This window comes from Aotus nancymaae, unplaced genomic scaffold (assembly GCF_030222135.1).
Source record: "Aotus nancymaae isolate 86718 unplaced genomic scaffold, 86718_ANA_hifiasm-v0.15.2.pri h1tg000029l, whole genome shotgun sequence".
In the NCBI taxonomy this organism is placed as follows: Eukaryota; Metazoa; Chordata; class Mammalia; order Primates; family Aotidae; genus Aotus; species Aotus nancymaae.
Genome location: NW_026988442.1, coordinates 17488523 through 17502164, shown reverse-complemented (window position 1 = coordinate 17502164; position 13642 = coordinate 17488523). Strand labels below are relative to the sequence as shown.

Here is a 13642-nt window from a genome sequence, read left to right as displayed (position 1 = left end):
AACATTATGAGAAAAGGTGAGGAGGGGGTGGGTACTGTAGCAGTGGGGTTTCAGGATCACTTGGAGCCCCAGGCCCAGCCATTCTGATTCAGTGGGTCTTGGGTAGGACTAGAAAGGAGCCACACAAGCACCCCAGGTCCTTCTAATATAAGTGGCTGTAGTGATCTCTTATAAACTGCTAACTGAATCAAAACCAATACTAACATTCTTACCAGAGAGAAAAGACAAGAGAAGACAACAGAAGGAAGAAAAGTCAACAGAGCCTTGAGGAGGGATACAGCTCTGCAGGTGGACAGAGCTCCCTGGGTGGCCAGTGGCAGAAGTGGACCTGGTCCACTTCTCCCTGATACCACCTGGGGTGCCTTTTCAGCTTTGTGGCCCTCTCTGATCACCAGCAAACTAGGGAATCTGGGGTGGTGGAAACAGAACTGTGGTGGAGATCAGAACATGCAGGCTCTTTTATCAGCTGTCATAGACTGGCTGAGCGGCCCAGCGGGAGGCTTCACTTCTGCATCTGGGTTTCCTTGCATGTAAGGCAGTTCGACTAGCTGGCACCAGGCCACAGCTGCGCCTCACAGACCAACTCCTCTGGGTTGGCTGCTGCGTGGATCAATAGCTAAGGAAGATTCTGAGGGCTTGCCTAGGCTCCTTGAAAGACTGCAGAAATCAAATGCCCTGTCTTCTATAGGCAGGGAATGCCATTCTGGCCTCAATGAGCTGTAAGGTTTGCTCTCATTTTTAACCTTCTCCAATTCCTCTCTGATGATCTATCTGTAAAATAAGTAATAATAATAATAATAATACCTATTCTCACTGGCACTTGGAATTAGAAAGTCCAGAAGAGAAACACATCTGTGAAAGCTCTTTGTAAAAAGGTCAGTAGCAACAAGAAAGGAGGAAAGAAAGGGGCAGAAAATATAGAGTCTAGGAGACCACAGGTTTGAATCCCCGCTGTGGGACCATGGGCCATTTGTTTTGCCTCTCTAAGCCACAGCTTCATGGGCGTAAATGGGAATAACGGCAATAATATCCATGTGAGAGGATGTGGGGAGGATATGACGGGGTGAGAAGAATGAGAAATGGCCTGCCCACAGCAGAGACTTAATAAGGGCAAGGCCTCTCACCCCTCACCTGACACAGTTCCAAAGCATAAAGCACTGCCCCAGTCACATCCCTACTTTTTTACTCTCCTCATTCACTCTGGCCTCACCACCTTCCAGCCTCGCCGTAGAATTCCACCTGGTGCCCATGCTCAGAGATGGTGGTGGTGATGCCAACAACTTGTACAAACCTGCAAAACCTCAGAGGATGTGCAACTTACCAGAGCGTCAATGAGCACTTCTGCTCCCTCTTCACTCTCATGGAGGGTGTCTATATCTGTTAATTCCTGAAGCAAATCGACCACGGCTATGGACACATGTGAAAAATGTTAAGGGTGTAACATACACAGCGAAACGCTACTGACGTATTTATTAAAATCCTTGGTTCCCTTCTGTTTCCTCATCAATTGCTTTATTACCATTTACCTTTAATAGACTCTGGTTTTATTAACATCTCTTCAGTAAGGTTCTACCCACAGTCAGGTGTTCATTAAATGTTAACTGACTCACTCGGTCTCCTTCCTTATGCTGCCTTCCTGGAAGCTTACTCTGTAGGTTCACTGAATTTTCACAGATTTCAAAATTTTAAATAGATCACTTGGGAAGTCACTTTTCCAGTGAAAATTAGGCCAACATCCTCAACTTCATCTCGTAATTTAAATTCTTGAAACTCTGTGTAATCTTAACTACCTTGTACAGTTCACCTTCAAAGGCAGTAATAATTTCTGAGAAGAGGCAGCCGATGTTCACCAAGGAGTCTTCAAAGATCAGGATATGACATAATTGCCTGAAAACAAAGGGAAAGATTTATATGGAATTGGGCTAGTCCCCACCAACCTCTGTCCCCTCAAATGTCACACTGCTGTGAATATAAAAGGAAGAATTGAGAATTTAAAATTGTGCAAAATAGGGAAAAGGAAGGGAAGTACAGGGCCAGGTACAGTGGCTCATGCCCGCAATCTCAGCACTTTGGGAGGCCAAGGCAGGAGGACTGCTTGAGCTTAGGAGTTTGAAACCAGCCTGGACAACGTAACGAGACCTTGTCTCTACTAGAAATGAAAAAAAAAAAAAAAAAAAAATCAGCCAGGCATGGTGGCACATGCCTGAGGTCGCAGCTTCTTGGGAGGCTAAGGTGCAAGGCTTGCCTGAGCTCCAGAGATCAAGGCTGCAGTGAGCTATAATCGTGTCACTGCACTCCAGCCTGGGCAACAGAGTGAAACTCTGTCTCAAAAAAAAAAAAAAAGAGAGAGAGAGAGAAAGAAAAGAAAGAGAAGTATAAAGAAAGGGAAACATGAAGGAGAATTATATTTGGAACTGGATGGCAGAACTAAACTTATAACTAAGCTTCCTTTCCCTCACCTGAAAACACACACACTCTCTCACACACAAACATGTTTGTGCACACATGCACACACACACGGAATGAGAGAGAGAGAGAGAGAGAGAGACAGAAAGAAACAGCCACCTTGCTCCAGCAAACTGCATTTATTGAATGCCCAAGATGACTAAAGCACTGAACATGATAAAGGCCAATCCATTTTCTTCATTCTGGGCCTCAGTTTCCTCATCTGTAAAATGAGAAAGTCAGATAATCTAAAATAATTTTAAAAACCATACACCACAGGCAATAACCAACATGTAAACAAAGGAAGAATACACACAGACAATATGAACTGCACACGTCCTAGAAGGGAGCAATCAGATGGAGCTGGGGAATTAGTAACAACTGGCTAGAAGAAGACTGTTCAGAAAACGGCAACTACAAATACGAGGACAGACTGACCAGAAAGCAAAATCACCAGAATAAAAGCAAAGAGAATGGAACGTACAAAGGCATCTGAAGAGAAGAAAGGATTGGGGGAGAGGGGAAGGAAGTAGAAAGGGGAGAGAAAATTGTAACTAGCTGAAGAAAATACTATTTTGAAAGACTAAGCTAAAAGCTGTCTGTGGGACACATTAAAACACTGTGGGCACGAGGGATGGGGGTGGCACACAGGAGCCACCATATGTGTGGGCATGAGGGATGGAGGTGGCACACAGGAGCCACCATGTGTGTGGGCATGAGGGATGGGGGTGGCACACAGGAGCCACCATGTGTGTGGGCCCGAGGGATGGGGGTGGCACACAGGAGCTACCATGTGGACAGCATGTATAGGCAGCTGTGGGAGCCAGGCCTAAGAGAAAGACCTATTCCAAAGCTACTACATACAACAGAAAGAAGATTCAACAAAGGTCGGAACTGGGGCCGTTTCACTAAAAATAAATAAATAAATAAAAGATGCAGAACATATTAACAAGAATGACAGGACTTGCTAGCTGATGACCGATGTTCTGGGTATTACATGAAAGTCTTTTGCTGAAAGAAAAATTACTTGAAGGTTGCTTTACTCATCTCTGACCAGCTGACCATCATGAATAAGTAATGAAGCCTTCTGTGTCTTACTCCTTCACTCTTAAAGGTGGTATTTACCCAAAACTTAATAGGAGTAAAGAGCTTAAAGGTCTTTGGACAAAAATCCTTCATGCTTAACATCTTCATCTAAAAAATAATCAGAAAGCTGTTGACAGAGTCAACATATATGCCTGATACATGGTAAACCAAAACACACAAATTATTGGAATCAAACAGAATAAATAACAGCAAAAATAACCAGGCTACCAAACTAACCCCTAGAAACCCTAGAGCTACCCTTGACTAGTAGGAATTAGTAGTTCTCTAAAACTAAAATAGTCATCATCATAATAGCCGTCATTTTTAAAAGTCACACTACTGGAATTCTTTTGGTATAAGCATTATTTAACAGATAAGAAAGGTAAAGCTAGTAGTGGTTAACTTTTCTGGCCTGTGGTGGCTCATGCTTGTAATCCTAGCACTTTGGGAGGCCAAGGTGGGCAGATCACTTGAGAACAGGAATTGAAGACCAGCCTGGCCAATATGGTGAAACCCTATCTCTACTAAATATACAAAAATTAGCTGGGTATGGTGGCACACGCCTGTAATCCCTCAGGAGGCTGAGGCAGCAGAACTGTTTGAACCTGGGAGGTGGAGGCTGCAATGAGCTGAGATTGTGCCACTGCACTACCACCTAAGTAACAGAGTGAGACCCTGTCTCAAAAAAAAAAAAAGTGATCTAAAGGTCACTGAAATAGTAAGGGAGAATGTTAGGTCCATCTGATTTCAACAACAATGCTATTTCCAACTATACTTCATATTAATCCACAGGAGGATATACACTCAGTTTAAATAAGGCTACATTCAGGTAAATTCTAGCTACTGACCAGGCTGTAACCACAGAGAAAAGAACTATCATTTAATTCCACCATAAATTAGTAAAAGACTCAGGGAAAAGAACAAAATGTTAACACCTCCCTGTTCTTCCAAGAAATTCCCATATTTATTCTCTTGAAAAGTTCATAATGCATTCAAACACTTATTTAATATGTATGTCAACATTCACCTAACATCCATCCATCCATCCGTCCATCCACTGTGGAGTCAGATGTCTACAGGGCAAGTAGACTGGGCATGGTGGCTTACACCTGTAATCCTAGCACTTTGGGAGGCCAAGGCAGGCGGATTGCTTGAGTCCAGGAGTTTAAAACCAGCCTGGGGCCGGGCACAGTGGCTCACACCTATAATCCCAGCACTTTGGGAGGCCAAGGCGGGTGGATCACGAGGTCAAGAGATCGAGACCATCCTGGTCAACATAGTGAAACCCTGTCTCTACTGAAAATACAAAAAATTAGCTGGGCATGGTGGCGCACGCCTGTAGTCCCAGCTACTCGGGAGGCTAAGGCAGGAGAACTGCTTGAACCCAGAAGGCAGAGGTTGCAGTGAGCCGAGATTGCGCCATTGCACTCCAGCCTGGGTAACAAGAGCGAAACTCTGTCTCAAAAAACAAAAAACAAAAACCAGCCTGGGCAACAGAGGGAGACCCTGTCTCTACAAAAAATTAAATAAATAAATAAGCAAACAAATACATTATGTCTATAGAACAAGGATCTAAATCAGGCATGCAGTAAGTAGTGTTATCATTATATCTCTTGAATAACACTATGCATGATTAAATACTTAACTAGTATGTGATGATTATTAATTAAAACAATAGCCTCAAAAAGACAAATGGAGTATATCAGAAAGAACAACAGATGAAGAGTCAAAGCAAGCTTGAGGACAAGGGTCATGTCATATTCATTTTTGCTTCACATCTTTAGTGACCTAAATGGTCCCCAATTTATCATCAGCCATGTAATCTTGTGCAAGCCCCTTTATTTCCTTACAGCTTAATTTCCTCATCTGTAAAACTGGGCTAATAGCCTCTGCCCAGCCTCTTCCACTGAGTAGCTATAAGGAATAAATGAGATCAGGTATGTCAAAGGCCAAGGAAGTTAAAATACTCAAGAAATATAAAAGCACTATAATACAGGTTGTTAGCCAAGTCTTCCCACAGAATGCCCAAAGCCCTCACTATTGCCTTCATTTTTCCAAAAGCCTCTAAAATCTAAAGGTTAAGCTAACAACTGCATGGTCCTCCCTTTCTGGGTCACAATGGGTTGGAAAATCTAATTTTATGTTTCAGCTTTGCCACAGAGATTCAGACTGATCAAGTCCTTTTTCAGTCTCTAAGGTCTTGTGGGCCAGATATCACATTTTTCTTTGATTAGTCTTATACCATGCTCACCAAGGTGTTGCGTGAAACCTAGAAACTTAAAAAAATAAGAAACATTTTAGATAAAAGTGATTTTATAAAAGAGCATAAATGGCTTTTCCAGGACAATTTGTTTCTTATCAGGTTTCAGTGGATATCTCCTTGCCTACTTTCCTGCCTCAGTTGAGAATTCAAACAAGAAATCAGCTACCTACCAGGCCTGGTAAACATCTCATCAATCCCACCACTAACAGATTTTATATAAATTCCCAACTTTCACAAAATAGCATTTCAGCAAGGCAGTAATAAGTCTGTAATTGTCACCATCAACTCCTGGGTAATATAATACGAACCGGAAGACAGAGGTCATTTGAAGACCAGAAAGAGGAATGAGAATCAAAACTAAAGACAGACAAACTCTCCATCTTGATGAGAAAATTCAGCATGGTTGGCCATCCCTCCAACATTTCTTCACAAGCAGACTCTGGGCATGGGTGATAGGTTTTTCCACTGTAGTTACAATTTCATTTCACAAGGTAAAAGGCTCTTCTGTCCAAGTATAATAGGAAAAGAGAGAGCCTGTCTCCCTGTGAATTACTAAAACACAGTTTTTGATAGCCTATTTTGTCATGTCGAGTAGAAAGGCCACCCACGCACTCCCTCTGTACCTGTCCACTACTGGGGCAATAAGTTAGCGTAATAATAGGTAAAGCAGAAAAGACCAGCTGGGCACGAAATGGTCCATAACACAATGGCTCTTGGAAAAAAAAGAGTGGTGTTTACTTCTATTTTCTGGCTCTGGATATTTGTTTTGGGCCCATATCCCACTCAGAGTCTTGGTACAGAAACTAAGCATTAATCTTACTAATCTCCAATGAGATGAGTCCACAAGGAACAAAGTTATTAAAAAAAACAACCACAAAGAGAGAAAAATAAGATGTATTAAGCAGATGGCTTTTTAAAAGTCATTTCAAAAAGGCCTTCTTAAGACAAATAAACCAGTATAGATTCAGAGAATATAACTGATTAATGCAATAAATGTGAGTTAAAAAAAAAAAACCTCTTTTCTTTAATTTCTAGACTAGGACAGTAATTAGATATAGCTCAATTCATGCAGATGAATTTCAAAACAGACAAAATGGTCTTTTTCTCCTTTTAAAGCAGCTGGCACAAAGCTACCTAGAATGAACCTGGTCTCTCATCCAAATCCTAGATCAAACTAATATGAAAGAAAATGTACTCATTCAACATTTATTAAGTCCTTATTAAATGCCAGTGGGGAGTAATATGCCACAGGGAAAATGTCCAAAGCAGGCTACAACCACCCTAACCTTCCAGGGGCATAGATTTCACCTAAAACCCATAAACAAGACCAAAAGTTACATTAATCTGGTACCAGGTTTTTGTTTGTTTGTTTCAAGTTACATGAAAAGGTCCTTCTTCTACATTGCCATTTTGGCACTTCTAACCTAATGTGTTTATCTTCAGAGCATATTTAACTGGCTCCAAAAATAAGTGGCTAATCAATACATATTATCAAGGAAGACAAGTGACAGATGAGAAAAAAGGAAATGTAAATTTACTTCTAAATGTAATTTTAATTCTGGAAATATCAAGCCAAAAAACTTCTAGCAAAAGAACAGCTCAAGATATGTAAGTCTTGTTAGACGGTGCTTGCAGAAAAGCAATGGAGCAAATACCAACTCCCTCCCAGTCCAATGAGAAGAAAGCCCCTTAGGAGGCTCAAACCCTTCCAAGCCCTATTCTTGCTCATTAGCACTGGGTCTGTAACACAAGACACCCTTGACTATTGTACACACCCTATGGGATAACATGGCGAGTCTCAGTCTGTACCACTTTAGCATTCTCAGACCCAAACTGCGGAAGTTCAGTTGATCCCTGTTGGTCTAAAAAACCTGTCTGCTCCTTATTTTCCAATTTCCCACAGGAATTCTTCACAAAACTCACTTGACCACTCTGTAAGCTCTCCTGGCTTTCTAGAATCAGAAGAAAACTAAATGGTCATTTGGAAAAGAATGGTGCTAATGACCACTCCCTAAAATTATTCCACACCAAAAAGAGCTGCCCCATCAGCACAATGATCTACTCTGCAACTTAAATTTCTTTTTCCTGCTTAAATATTAACATGCAAGCCAATGTACTGGTGCCTTAAGTTAACATTACAATGAGACCTCATTTTTCTGACTCACAAAGGGGTGGAGGGAAAGCAGACTTTGAATAAACTGGGTTTAGATACTGGATTTATTATTATTACTATTATTATTATTATTAAAGAATAAGGCATTTAGCTGGGAAGCAGTAGTCATGATTTTTTTTTTAAATTAAGCCATGGACCTGATATCTTGATAAATCTGTAGTGACTACATGAGCAGCCAGCAAGAGATAGGCATACATCAGCTTCCATCCGGAGTATGAGGAATGGCAATTTCCATTGCAAATGGAGAGACTACAAAAATCAACCTGCAATGCACGCTAATCTCCATGTCTATCAAAAATTTGCCCATCTCCACTTCCCACACCCCCAAGCCAGAGATGACCCACACCTTCTCAGAGTTCCAATCAGTGGTATTTCCTAAGCATACTGCTCCGAAGGCACTTTCCACATACACCATGGGGGGAGTAATTTGAGTGTTTTTGCTTTAAACTGGAGTTATTATTTCTTAATAGCATCCAATACATTTATCATACAAAGAAGAAACCCGGTAAATAACAGTGACCTACCAAAAAAAACTTTAGAAGGCACTCCACTGACCACCCAAATTAAGAACAAGGCAAATGACATATAAAAACAGAGTATTTATGAATTTGGGGCCATGTGATTGTTGTTGTCGTTGGTCTGTTTTTTTCTTTTTTTTGTAGCAGGAGGGGCGATCAGTCACCATCTGGGGTTTATCTTCCTCTTCTTTTATTCCTCCTTGTTCCTTTGGGCCAATTGAGTAAATCTGGCTTAAGGCAGTCCATAAAAATGGATTTTTTTAGCAATACCTTAAGAAAATATATTTAAATGTTCCTTTGGTTCTATTTTTCTGTAGAAACACTCTAAAAGGTTCACAGGAAAGGAGCTCTAAACATGTTTAAATGATTTAAAGGAAAAAGTGTTTAAAAAGCATTATTCTGAAAAGGCAGCAGCTGCTGGATTCCACTTTCTGCTCCCTCTGACTGCATTTAGAGTAACTCTCCAAAACCATGTGAGGTGTGTGCTCCCCACCCCCAGGATATGTTCTCAGCAGATCAGAATCCATTCTGCAGCCAACCAATGGCTGGGCTCCAGCCTCTCGAGGGGGCAGATGAGGCACAGAAGCGCTGACAGGCCCTCACCAGCAGCAGTGATGCAGAGCGCCAGAATAAACTCTGAAACAGCTTCTCACGGTTGAAAGGATGAGGCACAAGCTGTTTTCTCACATCCTCTGCCTCTTAAGGTTACAACAAACCAGCCTCTGATCCAATTAAAATCCCTACAGTTTATGTTTTCTCAGAGGGAGGACAAAGCAAAGACGACCCGTACTTGCTGGGAACATAACCAGCCATGTATGGTCTTGGTTGATAAATGAAGAGTTAAAAAAGATTAAAAATTTAAGACACGACTGCCATGAAATTGTTTATTCATGGTAAGGTGTTTTGGGCAGTTACAGCTGTACAACAGTAAATTGTTAACAACCGTTTCCTGAAGAAAAATTTCCATTATAGATCACAGATAAGACAAGGAGCAGAGCGCAATGTTGCCGGGAGAGAAACGTTCCAACCGACAGAGGACATGGTAGATGCGAGTCAAGAGGACCTACCCTTTCCTGAAATCGCTTTCAAGAAGAGTCACACTGTCAGGAGGATGACATTTACCCTAATTACTGCCTCTGATTAAAATTAAGGTAATTAAAAAAATTTCAAATGCACTTTAAATATGATGTAAGACATAATTAAAAATCAGATTTTAAAAAATATCATTAGGGCAGTAGGGTGAAGGTTGGCATATAAGAGGAAAAAAAAACAATTTAGCTCTCAGAAAACAGGAGGGAAATGGCAATCTGTCAAAGTTATTAGAGGGGGATGTGTTTTTTCCCTTTTTAAAGACCAGAACTTAACAACTTGGAACATCTGTGCCCTTGCCTTTCCCAAATATGCCGATGTCGAGCAGCGCTTCTCGTGTCAGTCTTCTCCCCAGCAGGAGCCAGGCTGGTGAATCAGCAAAATGTCAGTATCTTCCAAAAGCTGCTACTATTATTTAGAGTTAGCAGCAATAGAAAAAAGAATGAGTGGTGTTTCCAGAAAGAAAATAAGTAATTTCTGTACTAATACACAGGGTAACAGGTGACCATGCAACTCTGTCAGCAATGTCATAAATCCCACCGGAAGACTCGAGGTGCACTGGAAGAACACTGGACTGCAAATCACAGACTTGTGCTAAGTCATCTCTAAGGTCTGATCAGATTCTGAAATCTACCCTTCTGTAGGTGAACTGAAATATGAAGTAACAACTAGAACTCTCAGTTACTAAATCTGTGAAGACCATTAGTGCCCTGAATAGAGATAGGCATATGGCAGTTACCTGCCAAAGGCAAAATGTTTATATCCTCCCACAGATTCGTATGTTGAAGACTAATCCCCAGTGTGATGGTACCTGGAGGTGGGATCCTTGGGCTTAATGCCCTTCTAAAAGAGATCCAGTGAGCTCTCTTGCTCCTTCCACCATGTAAGAACACAGTGAAGAAACAGCCATCTACGAACCTGGAAGCAGACCCTCGCCAGACTCCAAAACCGCTGGTGCCTTGATCTTGAAATTCCCAGCCTCTAGAATTGTGAGAAATAAATTTTTGTTGTTTATGAGCCACCCAGTTTATGGTATTTTGTTATAGCAGCCGAAACAGACCAAGACAATACCCAACATATGCTTACTGACTGATGCTGCTTGAGCAACCAGCGCAGCTTATGGTTCCTAAGGGCCTAGCACAGTGCCTGGTACATCATGAGCACTCACAGCAGGTCTACTGAATGAATTTCATGAGACCATATACTGAGCTCACCCAGCAACAAGCTAACTAACTAGGGTTCTTGTACAACCCAGGACCCCACAGCGAATGCTGGTGAACAAAGTCATAAATCTGGGAGCTAACAGAACAATTCCTGATGCTATCTAACATTACATGAAGTATCAGAAATGTCTTAAGACTGCCCTTCAAGAAGCCTGCATTAAAATTATCCACTGATTTATTTCTATGAGAATTATCAGCCAGGCAAGAACTTAGTCAGACATGCTCTCAGGAGAGAGATTACCAGAAAGATGAAAATAACATGAAGCAGTGGCAGATTCCTTGTGAATATCACTCAAGCAGACTAACTACATTTGTCTCTTACCTTTGGAAATCTGGATTCAAACAGAACAACTACTAGGAGAGAATTTGGTTTAATGAACATAACCCTGTTCAAAGGCACATCAAAAGCCTTTGCAATAAAGTTATTGCACATCTGATAACCAAGACAAAGTATAAAATGATTTTGGAAGTCACGATTCAGATTCAGTTACAAGTAACATTTGCTAAGTGCCTACTATGTATCAGGAACTGTGCTTGGCACTTATCCACTCCTTTGATCCTCTCAATAACACAGAAAGCTACTCCAGAGGCTGAGACAAAATCACTTGAGGCCAGAAGTTTGAGACTAGACTGGGGAACATTGCAAGACCCATCTCCAAAAAAAAAAAATTAATTAAAAATAATTAGGCACGGTGGCATGCACCTGTCGTCCCTTAGAAGGCTGAGGAGTAGGATCACTTAAGCCTAGGAGTTTGAGGCTGTAGTGAGCTATGATTATGCCACTGCACTTCTGTCACGGTGACAAAGTGAGACCCTATCTCTAAAAACAAATAAAAATAAAAATAACACTGAAAGACAAAAGCTATTAACTCTACCTATCTGCTAATAAGAATACTAAGCTATGGAGGGGCACTGCCTTTCACACAAAAATAAGGCTGGAAGTCAAACCTAGATTGTCTGTTTTAGATCTAACATGCACTCAACAAATATTAAATGCTATTTATTTATTTTTGTATATATGCTCTTTATTTATTTTGTGTAAATGCTATTTATTTATTATATAAACACTATTTATTCATTTAAGATTAAATGCTATTTATTTATTTTTTGAGACGGAGTCTCACTCACTCTGTTGCCCGGGGAAGTGTACAGTGGTGTGATCTCAGCTCACTGCAACCTCTGCCTTCCAGATTCAAGAGCTTTTCCTGCCTCAGCCTCCCGAGTGGCTGGAACTATAGGCATGTACCACTACGTCTGGCTAATTTTTATATTTTTAGTAGAAAGATGGGGTTTTGCCATGTTGACCAGGGTAGTCTCAAATTCCTGACCTACTATCCACTCGCCTTGGCCTCCCAAAGCGTTGGGATTACAGATGCAAGCATCGCACCCAGCCTGGTTTTTAGGAACCAGAAATATAGGAATGAACAAAACAGAATAGCTCCTGAGCTCCTGGACATCCAAACGTGCTTTATGGTTCACTACCTCCTCTAGTCTCAACTACACTGGGCCATCAGTTAGCAGAAAGATGTCTAGACTAACAGATTCAAATCTGTCTGGCCTTGCCCCCATAAGGGACTTTCCAACTCAGATCCTGAAAAGTAAAGCTGTTAATGTATGAAGAGATACATCATGATTAATTCTAGTACTAATAAAAGGAAACAGGACAATTAATGATTGCCCAAGATTTGTTAACAGAGAAAAACCAGATTTTCAAATGAGTAAAAAGCATTGTGTGTTTCAAGAGAGAAGATAATTAGAATGGAAGTAGAACATCAGGTTTTACAGCACACATCTACAAAGAGAGACAGGAGAGAGAGTAAACAGTACTTCCCCACCATATCAGCTTTCCTACTGAGCACAGATCTGAAAGGATATCTGTATTATCATGTCCAAGCAACCCGAGAAGTGACTGTACAGCATTCAGCTCCACCAGAAGGTGGTACAGGTCTGGCATGGTGGCAACCACGTGCATCTCCTGAATGATGTCATTTAGGTCCAGCTCAGATTCCATGAACCTAGGAGGGAAAACAAGACATCATTAGAAGGAAAGGGGCACTATCAGCAATGAGGAGCCAACAGCAACAATCTAGAGAACAAGACAATCTGTCAAAGCGTCTACAACAGACCAACCAAGAAGTACACTCATCCAAACATCATACTGTCACACAATTTCCTTGGGAAATCGATTTCCTCATTACAAAAATCAATCTTGGATTCAGATCTCATTACAGAGTTCCCTTACTCTTGCAGTCACAAGCTGCCTCTCAGAGGTTCCCAAAGCATTTTGCAGCACTAAACGATCTGCCCACCAGTCCTACAGATTAGCTACCATGACCTCTTGGTGTGGCAATTCGCTCTGTTGCCTCGAACATAGTTATCCTACTGCCCATCCAAAAACGGGTTTCTCTTAGTTCCCATGTCAGATCAAGGGCCAGTTATCCCCCTTACCCAAAGGAAGAGAAGATTTTCTGTATCCAAAAATACCCTCCTTCTCCCTCCTCTTTGGAGCTGATTTAGAGGAAGATACCAACGAAAAGCAGACCTAGTCTCTGGCATCCTACAATCACCGCCATACTTTACACAGCATGATACTTTACTCACATTTCCACACCCGAACCTTTCAACAAACCTAAGCCCAGGCACTAAGAACAGAACTACTTTGCATTCACTCTGCATGCCCTCCCCCGATGTTTGACATATAAGAAATGCTGATTAGGCCTTGGATGAACAAGACCAGGAAGGTTTGTTCTGAGATGGAAATGAGCTAATCTGGTATAAGGCAATTGAACAATACCTGACTGAGAGTGACTGAGAGGAAACAGTGGTTAAATTGACTCTGGAGCCA

At 41.4% G+C, this 13642-nt stretch overlaps 1 protein-coding gene across 2 annotated transcripts in view; it reads right to left on the bottom strand.

The window, feature by feature from the left end:
- Positions 1–13642, bottom strand: part of CTNNBL1 (catenin beta like 1) — a 181000-nt gene that overhangs the window by 115919 nt on the left and 51439 nt on the right. For both annotated transcript variants that reach the window (XM_012455042.3, XM_064382424.1), the window contains exons 4-5: positions 12673–12812; positions 1322–1419 (exon numbers count right to left, since the gene is read on the bottom strand). In XM_012455042.3, coding sequence (XP_012310465.1) covers positions 1322–1419; positions 12673–12812 — 238 coding nt within the window. The remainder of the gene's footprint in view (positions 1–1321; positions 1420–12672; positions 12813–13642) is intronic.